Source organism: Solanum dulcamara, chromosome 6 (genome assembly GCF_947179165.1).
Source record: "Solanum dulcamara chromosome 6, daSolDulc1.2, whole genome shotgun sequence".
NCBI classification, from domain to species: Eukaryota; Viridiplantae; Streptophyta; class Magnoliopsida; order Solanales; family Solanaceae; genus Solanum; species Solanum dulcamara.
In genome coordinates this window covers 73,154,924-73,171,216 of record NC_077242.1, presented here as the reverse complement: position 1 = coordinate 73,171,216, position 16,293 = coordinate 73,154,924, and the positions used below count along the sequence as shown (strand labels likewise).

At 32.9% G+C, this 16,293-nt stretch overlaps 2 protein-coding genes across 3 annotated transcripts; both read left to right on the top strand.

Moving 5' to 3' along the window:
- Positions 1–1,444: 1,444 nt before the first annotated feature.
- On the top strand, positions 1,445–3,037 carry LOC129893026 (RING-H2 finger protein ATL43). Its single transcript, XM_055968516.1, has one exon. The coding sequence runs from the start codon at positions 1,509–1,511 to the stop codon at positions 2,823–2,825; it is 1,317 nt and encodes a 438-aa protein (XP_055824491.1). The 5' UTR covers positions 1,445–1,508; the 3' UTR covers positions 2,826–3,037.
- A 4,862-nt stretch (positions 3,038–7,899) lies between these two features.
- Positions 7,900–11,555, top strand: LOC129893025 (iron-sulfur cluster assembly protein 1-like). 2 transcript variants are annotated; one of them, XM_055968513.1, is made up of 3 exons: positions 7,900–8,309; positions 8,988–9,042; positions 10,224–10,385. In XM_055968513.1, the coding sequence occupies exons 1-3, from the start codon at positions 8,012–8,014 to the stop codon at positions 10,291–10,293; spliced, it is 423 nt and encodes a 140-aa protein (XP_055824488.1). In that variant the 5' UTR covers positions 7,900–8,011; the 3' UTR covers positions 10,294–10,385. The 2 variants fall into 2 exon arrangements, with proteins under 2 accessions (XP_055824488.1, XP_055824489.1); XM_055968514.1 differs by lacking the exons at positions 8,988–9,042; positions 10,224–10,385 and adding an exon at positions 11,386–11,555.
- Positions 11,556–16,293: the final 4,738 nt, after the last annotated feature.

The following is a 16,293-nucleotide window of genomic DNA, read 5'->3' as shown; positions in this document are numbered from 1 at the left end:
CCTTAGGCCCAAAATATTTATGCCAGTGCCTCGTCCTCTTTGATACCATCACAATATAATATATTTTAATGGTATCAAGCAGTTTCATTGAAGCAGTATCTCTTCCTTCTTGATACCATCATAGTATATATATACTCTCGTGATATCAAACATGTATTTATGCCAGTGCCCTTTTCCTTATTCTTCTTTGATACCATCAGTGTATATTATACATTGATGGTATCAAGCAGTTTGCTGAAGCACTGCATCTTTCTTTTTAATATTATCAGAGTGTGTATATATACTCTCATGGTATCAAACGTGCGAGATAGTTAAAAACAACAAATATGAAAATAATAAAGTGTTCAATGATAAATAGTTTCTCTTTTTGAGGTATAACAAAAAAAATATTTTTTCTTACCTAGCTATACAATATAAGATGAAGGAGTGTCAATGACTCCATCACTAATCATAAAGTTTCAAATTTCACATATGAAACATCATGATAATATCTTAACAATACAATAGAATTTAAAATTTCATATCAATGATTATCTTTCAATTATAACGCCCGAAAACTAGCATTCTTATTGATTATCCAAGCGTTTCTCTCTATAATGAGCTTATTAGTCTAAATTAATTATTAGAATACCAAAACATTTAGGAACTAATTAATAATCTTATTTATCCTAAAATTATTATTACACAATAAACGTCTTTCTATTTTATTTTATTTTGGCTAGATGACACCAACCATGTGTCACAACTCACAAGTTTCGTTTTACTACACAGAGAACGCTTCAGTTACGGATTCTCTGTTGTGGCTCTGCTTTTCCATAATCATTTTCATCAATCAACATCTTAGTTCTTCTTCTTCAACTTTTTTTTCTGATTATTATTGCTTAATCATATGCCCATTAACATTAATTTATTCAAAATCCATGCTAATTATTCTTCATTCCTTTCCCATTAATTATAGATTAATAAACAAACTTCATGATTTTGTTTTTTCTTTATTTATAAACAAACAACTTAATGTGCCTTTGTCTCCCCCACTTTCCTCAATTCCTGCCCTATATGTTCCCATTCCATGTTAACAAATATTACTACTTTTAATCCCTCTTTGTCTTGTCTTTCTTGTTTTTTCCCTTTCATATTTCAATTCTTTTTTTTATTTGAGATCATACACTTGAGTCGAGTGTCTTTCAAAAATAATTTTTCTATCTTTACGAGATAGTGATAAGGTCTGTATATATTCTTTTTTTTTTAGATTTTACTTTTTGAAATTTCTCTGAATATGTTATTGTTATTATATATTTTATTGTTTTTTCCTTCTTTTATTTGGAATTGATATACTTTATTTAAGAGTCTTTCGAAAATAATTTCTCTGCGCAATGATAAAATCTGCCTATTAATGTTGTTATTATTGTATATTTCATTATTTTTTTTCACTAAAACCCCAATCTCCCTAAACCCATTATATATTCAAACTAATTTTCTTATTGATTATCAAGAGAAGAGCCAGAGATATGGGCATTTGTAATGTTCATATTTTTTTGCCTTCTTCTCACTGGTTCTTCTTCTTCTTCTTCTTGAGTAGGGTTATAGGTTCGAGTTACGAAGAAGAAATTGCTCAAACGCCATTTTCTTCTACGCAACTATTGATACCTCCTCCACCACCATATTACAGATCTAGAGGTTCGCCATTTAGGCCGAGCATAACAATAGTAGTAGCAATTCTCACAACAATTTTCTCAATCATATTTATGTTGTTGTTATACGCAAAACACTGTAAGAGGGAAGGTACTTTTGGAACTACCACTTCCGGAGGAGGATTGATGAATGGTGGTTTACATTCATCGAGCTTCCGGAAAAACTCCGGTATTGATCGAACTGTGATTGAGTCTTTGCCGGTTTTTCGATTTGGATCTCTTAGAGGTCAAAAAGCTGAAGGACTTGAATGTGCTGTTTGCTTGAATAAATTTGAATCAAGTGAAATTCTCCGGTTGTTACCAAAATGCAAACACGCATTTCATATCGAGTGTGTGGATACTTGGCTTGATGCTCATTCTACTTGTCCTCTTTGTCGTTATCAAGTTGATCCAGAAGATATTCTTCTGATTTCACATGAAAATGAGAGAAAATCTACTTCTTCCATATCTTCATCATCGCCGGTAAAAGAAAAAGAAAAACAGAGGATTCATTCTTCATCTTCTGGAAGGCATTCTTCCGCCGGAGAAAGAGCTACTTCCTCATCGTCGTCGTTGCAGATAATCGTCGAAACTCCAAAACAGGAAACGCCGTCGTTTCTGAATAAGAGGATGTCTTTAGACAGTTGGAATTTCTACCGGAAAAAAAGCAAATCGACTAACTCGACATTGTTAACAAGAAAAGACGGAATGCTATTAAATAAAAAGAAGGCGGCGGAGACGGAGGCGGATGCGGCGGAGGAACGGCGGTTGGAACACCGAATAATTATATCCGGCGATGAACCGGAGCCAGCGGAGACGTCGGGAAGTGGGTCCCGGAGCCGGTGGAGTGACGTGGAGGGTTGTGATAGGTTGTATTTGAGGTCGGAGATGATATTAAGCGAGAGCCGTAGATATTCGGGGTCGAGAAAACGGACGGTGGAGATGGGGAGTGGCAGAAGAGTAATTAATGAGAGAAGTGTGTCGGAAATGACAGGGATGAGTAGGTTTAGAAGTAATGAAGAAGAAAGAGAAAGGGAAAGAGAAAGGAAAGGAGCAGTAAAAAGGTGGTTAGATTGGATTTCTCAATCACAAAATAAATCTGCGTCTGTGTCTGGTGCTGGTGCAGGTGCAGCAGCTTCTTCTTCCGCAACTTGATATTGATGATGAGGAAAAACTTTATTCCGCGTTTACGTCAGATTAATACGAGTTTTCAGTTGATATAGAAAATTTGTTAAAGTCATGATTAAATCTAAATCGAGAATAACACTCCTAATAGAATTTTCTTTCATATCATAATTTCGTTGGGTAAGTTGTTGAGGCATCTCTTTTCATGAGGAGATGAGTAGAATACAAAAAGAATGATGAAATCATTGTGTAATAGTAGTATAGTAGTTGTTTTGTACTTTAGTTAGTAGAAAGTGGAGAGTGGTACTTGGAAATAGAATTTTTCCTTTTAGGAAATAGAGTTGAGCAACATTTTTTTAAAATGGAATTTGGATTAGTTATAAGAATGAAAATCTGAATCTCAATGATTGATATTTTAGTTTTGAATAATTAATTAAGGTATATGTATTCTTTTAAAAAAAAGATGTCAAAGTGATATTCGTCATTGAGGAATTCTCTAGTAAATATGTACTATTACGATGTGTTATTTAAGTTGCTTTCTATCTTCTTATATTTATAGAAGAAAAATAATAATTAAGCATCGTTAATTTATTAAAAAATTATGAGGGTCACAATTTATGTAAAAATTATTAGGTGAGTTTTGAGCGTTACATATATTTAAAATGATAATTAAATACTTAAAAATTAAGCCCCATACATGAACCTCGAGATATTTTGCCACGCCCGAGGTGAGTCCCAAAACTACCTTCAATTCACAAACGACTCTTTTAGAAATTCCCCCTTTTCCCACAAAGCTTGTTGGTAAGTACAATAACTACCCAAAGAAAAGGCAAACTTTCACAATTTCCTCTTCTTTTTACAATGGTTTGTCTGCATAGATTAGAATTGCATACAAGGGTAAGACCACTAAAGCAATATACATTGTTGAGATCAGTAAAATACATAAGGAGATTCATAAAAAAGAAGGTTATATAAAGTTACAAACTATAACAACCTCTCAGGCACAAAGGAATGACTCTAGAAAGTCCTCTTGATCACATGATAACAAACTTTATCAGTTACGTTAAAGTTTTTCTCCTTCACATAAACTATGAACCTGATGAACTAATATGGGTATTCACTATTGAGCATAAAAGAAATTGCCTCGTGTAGAATTGTCAGATCAAAATTTTCATCAAGGTGTTTATGTGACAAGGAGGTGCCACCACAACTTAAGGGCAAGTTCTACAAAGTGGTGGTTAGACTAGCTATGTTATATAGGGCAGAGTGTTGGCCAGTTAAGGTCTCTCACATCCAAAAGATGAAAGTTGCCGAGATGAGAATGTTGAGATGGATGCGTGGGCATACCAGGAGCGACATGATTAGAAATGAGGCTATTCGGGACAAGATAGGAGTGACCTCGGTGGAAGACGAGATGCGGAAAATGCGACTGAGATGGTTTGATCATGTGAAGAGGAGAGACACAGATGCCCCAGTGTGGAGGTGTGAAAGGTTGGCCATGGATGATTTCAGAAGAGGTAGGGGTAGGCCGAAGAAACATTGAGAAGAGGTAATTAGACAGGACATGACACAATTACAGCTTATCGAGGACATGACTTTAGATAGGAGGGTGTGGAGAACCCATATTAGGGTAGAAGGCTAGTACATAGTCTCGATTTTGGAGGACTCATATTAGGGTAGAAGGCTAGTACATAGTCTCGGTTTTCTTCCAAATTAGTGGGCGCATTAACCCACTATAATTTCTTGTGCTATGATTTATGTTATTATCTATTACTTTCTGTACTTTGATTACTCTATTTTATCTGTGACGCTTTCGTTATTTGCTTTCTCATATCGCTTGGTACTCCTTAGCCTTATCTGACCTCTTTTATGCTTCTATTGAGCCGAGAGTCTCTCGAAAACAGCCGTCCTACCTTGATAGGAGTAAGGTCTGCGTACACTTTACCCTCCCCAGACCCCACGTTGTGGGATTTCACTGGATTGTTGTTATTATTGTTGTTGTGTTTATATTGATCTTGGCCCTACTTGGCTCCGCCCATGTGTATAGATGGTTTCTACTTAGAAGCTTTTCAATTGGTACTACTATTCACCAAGAAAATTAGCATTGTGCAAACCGTCAGTGTATAACTTTTTTACACCATCAGATAACACTGATCTGCTACAACAGGTAACCAAACTTTTTTCTAATTATTTTCTTTTTCCAAAATTCAAACACTCATTCTTTTTATTTTTCTCATTAATCTCTCTAGCTTGAAAACCTCTATATCCATAGCTCCATACATTTTTTTTAATTTTCCAAACCCATATGTCCACGATCCCTTCTCTATCTATAGATTGTTCATTTCATTGTATTTATCAGGAACTTCTTCTGAAAAAGTGATTTGTATTTTTTATTTTTCAATTATTGAAACTAATGTTTATTTACACAAGAATCTTTTCATAGCAATTTCCAGTCTCCATTACGATTGCAACACAATAAAGTGGAAAAATGTGAAAACTAAATAAGAAAACGAAATTAACTCACCAGGAAGATAGAACAAAATAAAGTCTTTCAAAAAAAAATTAATTCTATAATCAAAATTAAATTAATCAGAGATTATATTGCAATAACCGATAATAATGACGATATCACAAGAATTTATCTCACACTTTTAAGAATACACACCAAAGAAGAACTCTGGGGTCAAGAGTGTTAATTGAGAATATTATGGCCACTAATAATACAATTCATATGGAATTACAACAATTCATAATGAATATCAAAAAACAATATTCAAAAAATTAGATATTTGAGACAATAAAAAATTATTCTTTTTAAGATTCATAATATTTGAGGATTGAAGAATTACTTTAGTGGTTGATTTACCATGATGTTGAGAGCAAATAATAATAATTTAGTAATTAACATTCAGTTGTGATTTTTTTTTTCCTATTGAAGAATTACTTTGCTCATATGAAAACCATGAAAAACATAAGATTTAGTAAACGATGTTGAAAAGGAAAAAAAATGGTTTTATAATTAGGATTCCATTTTTCTTTAATATGTTTTGGTCATAAATTATAATTATATGAAAAGTTAAATATAGAACCTTTAAAATTACCTGATAGTATAAGAAATCTAGTACACTGACAGTGCATAAAAGTTAAACTCAAAATAATAATACAGATTATGTAATTTAATTAAGTTCGTAATTGAAATTATTTCATTTTACCAGATGTTCTCAACGAGCTTTAGTGCTCGTCTAACATACCATAATATATTATTCAAAATTCTTAATTTACCAGCTCGATTAATTCAAGTTTACAATATAAACTTATAGAAAAATTAGCGCTTCCTCGAATTTAAGACCTTAGTTAAAGTTGGAGGAATTTCTTCCATATGACCATGCCCCTCGACAATTCCCTTCAAGGTTTTGCAGAGACTGTCCCTATCTTGTGGTGGTTTCTAATTTTGTCCCTCAAATTTGTGATTTTTAATTTTTGTCCCTATCATTTAATGAAACTTTGTAGGGACCTAATTTCACTAGGCAAAACTAATTTCTCAAGATAACTTTTAAAGATATTCACTTGATGCATAAGTTTTGTAATATCTGATTAGTAGGGCAAAACTTTAGAGAACTTTTATTTTGGAGCATAATAACTTATGTTATCACACTTATCCATTGGGGCATAACTTGTTTCTTGGACATAATTTCTTTTGAAAACAACAATAACAACAACATACCCAGTGAAATCCCACTAAGTAGGGTGGTCTAGGGAGGGTAGAGTGTACGCAGACCTTACTATTAACTCGTGGAGGTAGAAATGCTATTTCTGAAGGACCCTCGGCTTAGGTGTGTCAAACTCAAATGATGAAGAAGAAAACGATGAAGAAGGTAATGAAAAACATAGCATTTAAATAAGAAAAGCAGTGTGCAATCGACAAGAGAAGCAGTAACAACAATAAAATAGTGTGGTAATTGAAGCAGAATAAATAACACACGTCGATAGAAACAAAAACACGAATTTTAAGTGAACGACTAGTATTACGACAGGTGCTAACAAGACTAAACACTATACCCCCATTAAGTACTAACAACAACATAATTCTTGGTATAATACATAAATGTGTCATTTAACTTGTCATCATTTTACATTTATGTCCTTCAACTTTGGGTATGCACAAGTAGACACTTAAACTTGTATAAAGTTGAACAAGTAGACACATAAGTCCCATGTGGCATAATACACGTAAGACACCACATAGGACGCAAATTGCCATGTAAGAAACCACGTAGGATGCAAATTGCCATATAGGATGTCATATAGGACGCATGTGTTTATTTGTTTAACTTTATACAAATTTAAATGTCTATTTGTGTACACTCAAAATTAAATGGCATAAATGTGAAAATATGTCAAATTAAAAGACATATTTAAATATTATGCCTAATTTCTTTTGCTCTGAGATGTAATTTGTGCAAATGAACATATATCTTGGTGCATAACTTGTGTAATTGAAGATATGTCTTAGGCATAACTTTAAAACAAACTTGTGCTTTGCGATTCTTTTGTTACTTAAAAGCTCTAAAGAGTAAAAATTAAAGACCAACAACTTTGATTAGCAAAAATTAAAAAAATGAACCCAAAATAGATGCATTTGCGTGGATCTTCTTCTCCCTATTTTAAACTTGGGCTAATATTAGCCCAAATTTTAATGAAAAATTATTTGGATAAACAAATATATACAAGTTAATTAGCTAATATAAAGCTATAGTTTGGATTAATTATGGCTCGTGACAAATATCTAGTTGTAATTACAATGCGAGTTTTGTATAATTCGTGCGATTATATAGTTGAGTTTTGTATAATTCATGCGATTTATACAAATGCTGTGCGCGAGTCGAATTGTATAGCGAAATATACAAACACTACAAATTATATAGCGAATTATACAAACGTTGTGCATGGATTGTATAGTGAAATATACAAACGTTATACAAAAACTGCGAATTGTATAGCGAATTATATGAACGTATACAAATGGTGCGCAAATTATATGCGAAAATTCTCAATTTTAATGGACGGAAATAAATAGGATCAATAATCAATCCAAATTTGAACTAATTGGGGCGAATTTTGCCACCTTTACGTATGTCATTGTATATACAACACCACATGCATCGACGTAACTTCTTAATTCCCGAATTCAAGTGAAATTAGGGCAAGTCACAAAGATGTTGAGGCACATCGGAAATCGAATTCCGTGGCTAGGGCAACGACCGTCGTCGTCGGCGGCGCAAGTGGTCTTCCGGCGGCTATATCATGAAAGAGTGGTGGACCATTACAATAATCCTCGAAATGTTGGATCCTTTGATAAGAACGATCCCACAGTCGGTACAGGTCTTGTCGGAGCTCCGTCTTGTGGTGATGTAATGAAGCTTCAAATCAAAGTCGATGATAAGACCGGGAAAATTACGGATGCTTGTTTCAAGACCTTCGGTTGTGGCTCTGCTATTGCTTCTTCCTCACTCGGTACGTTTCTTCAATTCCGAAATCCTTATTGATCTCTGTATTTACAGCAATTTGGTAATAAGAAAAAGAGATAATGGTAAAAAATACAAGTTATGAACTATCACAGACTATTTATCAAAATACAATTCATCTGTATTGTGCCTTGTACGAGTTTCCTAAGTAAACTATGAGGTGTTTATATTTCTTATTTGAATTATAACCAACTATTTATCAAATCTAGTCTCAAAATTAATGAGTTAGCTGGATGTGGATGAAATTTTGTCAGTTTCAATGTGCTTTACAATAAATAGTTGGTGATGGTTCACAATAGTAAGAAACACAAACAACTCATAGTTTAAGTATGAAACTTGAAAAATAGTGATACATTGAGTGTGTTTATGATCATTATCTCTAATAAAATTGAAAAAGAGGAATCTATTTACCCTTTTTGTCAGTTTCGAGGCGAGTTTTGATAAATAGGGGGTAGTTCAGGTAGGAAACACAAACACCAGATAATTCAGTTATGGAACTCGCAAAATAGTGATACATTAAGTGTGTTTCTGATGATTATCTCTAATAAAACTGAAAAAAGAGGAATCTATTTAACCTTTTTCACATATTACGAACTGTTTTTATTGAGCATCTGATGCTATTAATATGGGTGGTGGTGATTCTGAGTTTAATTTTTCCAATTTTTAGCAACTGAATGGGTGAAAGGAAGAACAATAGAGGAAGTACTGTCCATAAGGAACACGTAAGTCCTTTGAACCTTCTTTTCATTTTTCATTCTTGTGTGTTTTTAAGGTACATAGTGTGGTTTCAGATTGTCCCTTTCAGTTTTTTTCCTGCCTTGCTCAATTGACCTTAACTAATTGAACAGCTGATTCTCTTAGTTATATGTCTCGAATTTTGAGTCCATTCCAAGAAACCATTTTTATTGTTCCTCAATTCAATGGTCCTGATAAGTTGTTCTTATCTGGTTCAATAACAATATTGCTTTTGAAATAGTAAAGTGTGGCTCCCAAGTTGTGTCAGATTTCAGTCTCCAACATACTGTTCTGCAAATTAGCATTTTAACCAAAGCAGTCGGTTAGCATTATTCCCCCCCTTTTGGGTGAGGGAATGTTGGTATTAGCCATTAAACTTGGGCATGCTCGTTGACCAACCCACTGGATACATGTTAACTCTCACTAGTACAGGTGTACCTGAGTGAATCTGGTCCCCGAGATTTAAACAAATGAAAATTTTACTTTGTATAATCTTTGTTGAGATTTGAACCTTATATCCCAAGGGTGCTACTTCAGCTCGTTGTATGCACTGTTTGCGTCATCCTCCTAACACGCTCAAAAGATTAAGGTTGAACTGCTTGTGTAGATTAGAGGTTTTCCTTTGTCTTGTATGTGTCGATTCATCAACTTTGAAGGTGTAAGTTTGTTTAGAATCAGATTACTACACTGGATATCTCAGCCCCACCTGTAACAGGTCAATTAGAAGGTGGTCCCTTGAAATAGTAATGATCGGCTTGAGATTTTTTTTTTTTTATGAACTTATTGGAACCTTGAAACAATAGCTTATTGAAACTTAGCCGAATAATTTCTCACGAAAAGAAAAAAGAATAAGAAAAAAGAAAACTTAGCCGAAAAATAAAAATAGAATGCCGCAAGTCTTTTGGTTCAAAGGGAAAGGTAGACAATGCGGGGTGTGTAGTTATAGACCAAGTTTTTAAAACTAAAAACGACTCATTTCTTAATTATCAAACAACCCCCTAAAAAAGGGAAGAAGAAGCCTGTTTATGATATCTGCATGTTGGCTGTCAGTACCTGTTCGACTTAATATAGTTTACAGTGAACTTACTTTGAGGAACCGGATAAGTGAGGCATGTCCAACTTTCTTTTGAGAGATAATAAGTGTATCATTAATATAAATTATTTACAGGATATCAAAAGAACTTCCCTTCCAACTCGAGGCTTGGCCAACTTATATCAGGAAAAGAAGTGAGGATTGACTAACTGGCGGCATTGCTTGTTAGACTTTCTGTAAGATGCAGTTTTATGTAAAAGCATTTTCCTGGTGCGTGTAGTTGTTAGGTCTTTCGGTAACAACCTCTCTACCTTCACAAAGTAGGGGTAAGATCTGCATGCACTCTACCCTCTTCAGACCTCACTTGTGGGATTTCACTTGGTATGTTGTTGTTATTTTACCGATGCGTGTATATTTGCAGTTTAAAACATTTTACAAATCCCCTCTTCGTCCTCGGTTTTGACCCAGGCCATAAAGAAAATTTTAAACACTAACTTCCTTTTGGGGTAAAGCCTTAAAATTGTTCCCCTTTTTTTAATTAGCTTTCCCCTGATCTAGTTCTTTTCTCCTGATGGTTTAATCAAAGTTGATCTTTGTTTTCTGGGTCCCGTGGCTTCTGCTTCTTACTGTTCCATTATTTTCAGCATTCTTTCACATTCCTTGGGACCCCTAAATATACTGCATGCTTCTGGCCTTAAAGCGCTGTAAGGAAAGTCTTTGTTCTATATTGCTTTTTTATTATTTATAGATTGATTCAATATTTCTGAAAAGGGTTATTCATGAGAGAATTGATGCTCAGATTCTCTTGTATGAAGGACCTGGTGAATCTTTATGTTAAGTAAGAGGAGGTTATCAAGTCCAGATTACCTCACGGCATAGTTCAACTTCAGCTTTTGCAACATGACTAGCTCCCAAGCAGCAGATACACCAGTAGTCTTAGATCTAATTAACTGGGTTCTTGGTACATCTGTCCCTTACTGTCATCTTTGATCCAATTTTTTCCCCCCCGTATCATCTGTTTAGAGAGATGATCAGATAGGTTTTGGGAACAAATCCATTCTTTATTTTTATATAGAAACATACTAGTAGCCGTAGTATTACTCTGGTAGTTTCACGTACTTTGATTTTTGTATTATTTTGTTGTAGTTACTGTTCTTTTTTCCAGAATATTTTGTCATGCTTCCTATGCTAATTTGCTATGGTTTCTTTACTTCCGCTATTGGAAACAACCTCTACCCTCTCCGTACTCCACTTGTGGGATTACACTGGGTATTGTTGATATTTGACTTTACTGCAGGGATATCGCAAAACATCTGTTCCTTCCACCTCAAAAAATTCACTGCAGTATGCTAGCTGAGGATGCCATTAGGGCTGCTAAGAAGGATTACGATGCGAAGAAGGCAAAATTTAATGACAATCCAGAAAATGCAACGATCGAAAAAGCAGCTTGATATACTAGTTGAGAAATAAAAGGGATTCGTGCAATAATTAAAATGTTTCCTTTAATTTTGTCGTTTTATTTTTTTTATGTTTTATTTAATTTTTTTCACTTATTTTGATATCCATTCAATATTAACTTATTTTAAATGCAAGGCATTTGGATTAAATTTGAAATCAAATCAAAAGGAAAGACAAAGAAAATAAAATGAGTAAATAAAATCAATAGAAAAATAAAAGAGAAAAGACAATAAATGAAGGTTAAAAAAAATAAAAAAAGTTATACAAGATAAATACAAGATAAAGAAAATAAGAAGATTTAAAAAGAATTAAAAAATTTTAAAAAATATTTTTTTAAAAATAAAATTAAAAAAAATATATATTTGATGATGTGGCGGGTGAGTGTGTATAAATACAACCAACTTGGTTGAAGGTGCCACGTCAGCATAAAAGGTGCACAAAAATGTGAAAAAAATGAGTTCAGGGGTGAGGAGAGTGGTAATAGGACCCTAGTTAAATTAAGGTGTGTTGTTGGAATTTCGATCATAATTGAAGAGATAATTGTGCATTTAAAAAATAATTTCACATTTTATTTCCTAATCATTAATTAACACTTATTTTCATAATTTAAAAAACGAAAAAGGACCAAAAATGCCCTCGAATTATCGGAAATGGTACAAAAATGCCCTCATCCATTTATTGGGCTTAAAATGCCATTGTTAGGTCCAAAAATGACATTTTCTTTAACGGAAAAGGGCATAAGGGGCATTTTTGTACCATTTCCAATAGTTCGAGGGCATTTTAGGCCCTTTTTCGTAATTAAAATTCTATTAAATAAATTTTAATTTATAATTAATTTTAAATAATTAAATTGTAAACAATAGATGGCCGCCATTTGTTTAAAAAAATTATTCAAATTATTTAATTAAAATTCTGTTAAATAAATTTTAATTTATAATTAATTTTAAATAATTAAATTGTAACCAATAGATGACCGCAATGTGTTTAAAAAAATTATTCAAATTATTTAATTACAATTATATTAAAGAAATTTTGATTTATAATTAATTTTAAATAATTAAATTGTAACCGGCCGTTACGTGTTTAAAAAATTATTCAAATTATTTAATTAAAATTATGTTAAAGAAAATGTCATTTTTGAAACTAAAGGTGGATGATTATCATATAAAATTCTGAAAATTAATACCCTTGTCATCCACATTTAGGTCCAAAAATGACCTTTTCTTTAACGTAATTTTAATTAAATAATTTGAATAATTTTTTTAAACACGTGGGGGCTATCTATTACGATGTGTTATTTAAGTTGCTATCTATCTTCTTATATTTATAGAAGGAAAAAAATAATTAAGCATCGTTAATTTATTAAATGTTTATGAGGGTCACAATTTGTGTAAAAATTATTAGGTGAGTTTCGAGCGTTATATATATTTAAAACAATAATTAAATACTTAAAAATAAAACCCCATACATGAACCTCGAGATGTTTTGCCATGCCCCACACAGAGGGGTGAGTCCCAAAACTACCTTCACTTCACAATTGACTCTTTTAGAAGTTCCCCCTTTTCCCACAAAGCTTGTTGGTAAGTACAATAACTACCCAAAGAAAAGGCAAACTTTCACAATTTCCTCTTCTTTTTACAATGGTTTGTCTGCATAGATTAGAATTGCATACAAGGGTAAGACCAATAAAGCAATAAACATTGTTGAGATCAGTAAAATACATAAGGAGATTCATAAAAAAGAAGGTTATATAGAGTTACAAACTATGACAACCTCTCAGGCATAAAGGAATGACTCTAGAAAGTCCTCTTGATCACATGATAACAGTAACTTTATCAGTTACGTCAAAATTTTTCTCCTTCACATAAACTATGAACCTGATGAACTAATATGGGTATTCACTATGGAGCATAAAAGCAATTGCCTCGTGTAGACATTGTCGGATCAAAATTTTCATTAAGGTGTTTATGTGACAAGAAGGTGCCACCACAACTTAAGGGCAAGTTTTACAAAGTGGTGGTTAGACCGGCTATGTTATATGGGGCGGAGTGTTGGCCAGTTAAGGTATCTCACGTCCAAAAAATGAAAGTTGACGAGATGAGAATGTTGAGATGGATGTGTGGGCATATCAGGAGCAACAAGATTAGAAATGAGGCTATTCGGGACAAGGTAGGAGTGGCTTCGGTGGAAGACAAGATGTGGAAAATGCGACTGAGATGGTTTGGGCATGTGAAGAGGAGACACACAGATGCCCCAATGCGGAGGTGTGAGAGATTAGCCATGGATGGTTTCAGAAGAGGTAGGGGTTGGCCGAAGAAACATTGGGGAGAGGTGATTAGACAGGACATGACGCAGTTACAGCTTACCGAGGACATGACCTTAGATAGGAGGGTGTGGAGGACCCATATTAGGGTAGAAGTCTAGTACATATTCTCGGTATTCTTCCGTATTAGTGGGCGCATTAGCGCACTATAATTTCTTGTGCTCTGATTTCTGTTATTATCTATTACTTTCTGTACTTTGATTACTCTATTTTATCTGTGGCGCTTTCATTATTTGCTTTTCCATATCACTTTGTACTTCTTAGCCTTATCTGACCTCTTTTATGCTTCTATTGAGCCGAGAGTCTCTCGAAAACAGCCGTCCTACCTTGATAGGAGTAAGGTTTGCGTACACTTTACCCTCCCCAGAGCCCACGTTGTGGGATTTCACTGGATTGTTGTTGTTGTTGTTGTGTTTATGTTGATCTTGGCCCTACTTGGCTCCACCCATGCGTATAGATGGTTTCTACTTAGAAGCTTTTCAATTGGTACTACTATTCAACAAGAAAATTAGCATTGTACATATGACTTTTTTCTAGCTTAGTAAACACAATCGACTGCTTTTGAAAGATTCTAGGTAGCTAGCTACCCCGATTCACACCAAGTTCTCTTTGTCGGGCATGAAGAAAGCTCCAAGGATTACCCTAACTGAATAAATAGTGAAAAAAGGTCATTAAAACAAATATAAATAACAAGAAGATAATAATAAATATGTGGCTGATAGTATTCAGTGTTGGAAACTGGTGCATTCCTAAGATTTCTTAAAAATAATTTAACTTATTCATGAATGTTGTTCATACAAGATAAGTTTAATATGTTCTTCTATTTATCACTTAGTAGTAATAATTTTATAGTTCACAAATACATTGCGAATGTAATTCGAATTCTTTATCCTTTACAAGAAATGTAGAAAATAATAGAGTTTAAATTTTGTGCAAACCGTCAGTGTATAACTTTTTTACACCATCAGGTAACACTGACCTGCTACAACAGGTAACCATTATTTCTTTTTCCAAAATTCAAACACTCATTTTTTTATTTTTCTCATTAATCTCTCTCGTTTGAAAATATTTGTATTCATAGCTCCAGACATTTTTTTTAAAACTTTTTCGAACCCACATGTCCACGATCCCTTCTTTATCTATGGATTGTTCATTTCGTTGTATTTATCAGGAACTTCTTCTGAAAAAGTGATTTGTATTTTTTATTTTTCAATTATTGAAACTAATGTTTATTTACACAAGAATCTTTTCATAGCAATTTCCAGTCTCCATTACGATTGCAACACAATAAAGTGGAAAAATGTGAAAACTAAATAAGAAAACGAAATTAACTCACCAGGAAGATAGAACAAAATAAAGTCTTTCAAAAAAAAATTAATTCTATAATCAAAATTAAATTAATCAAAGATTATATTGCAATAACCGATAATAATGACGATATCACAAGAATTTATCTCACACTTTTAAGGATACACACCAAAGAAGAACTCCGGGGTCAAGAGTGTTAATTGAGAATATTATGGCCACTAACAGTACAATTCAAATGGAATTACAACAATTCATAATGAACATCAAAAAAAAATTCAAACAATTAGATATTTGAGACAATAAAAAAATATTCTTTTTAAAATTCATAATATTTGAGGGTTGAAGAATTACTTTAGTGATTGATTTACCATGATGTTGAGAGCAAATAATAATAATTTAGTAATTAACATGCAGTTGTGAAAAAAAAATTGATATTGAAAAAAAATATTTAAATTATTTAATTAAAATTATGTTAAAGAAAAGGTCATTTTTGAAACTAAAGGTGGATGATTATCATATAAAATTCTGAAAATTAATACCCTTGTCATCCACATTTAGGTCCAAAAATGACCTTTTCTTTAACGTAATTTTAATTAAATAATTTGAATAATATTTTTAAACACGTGGGGGCCATCTATTGGTTACAATTGAATTATTTAAAATTAATTATAAATCAAAATTTATCCAACAGAATTTTAATTAAATAATTTGAATAACTTTTTTAAACACTTGGAGGCCATCTATTGGTTACAATTTAATTATTTAAAATTAATTATAAATCAAAATTTATTTAACTGAATTTTAATTATGAAAAAGAGCCTAAAATGCCCTCAAACTATTGGAAATGGTACAAAAATGCCTCTCATGCCCGTTTCCTTTAAAGAAAAGGTCATTTTTGGACCTAAAGATGAATGTCAAAAATATTTTAACCCAATAAATAGATAGAAATATTTTTATACCATTTTCAATAGTTGACCCTATTGTTTTTCCTTGGTACATCATCAATGATGAAACAAAATGGCATTACATTTCAAATCCAGCAGAGATTTTCCTTTGACTTTGATTTAATTACCTTTTAAAAATTAATTGTCTTCTTATATGCATGCGTCGTTGATG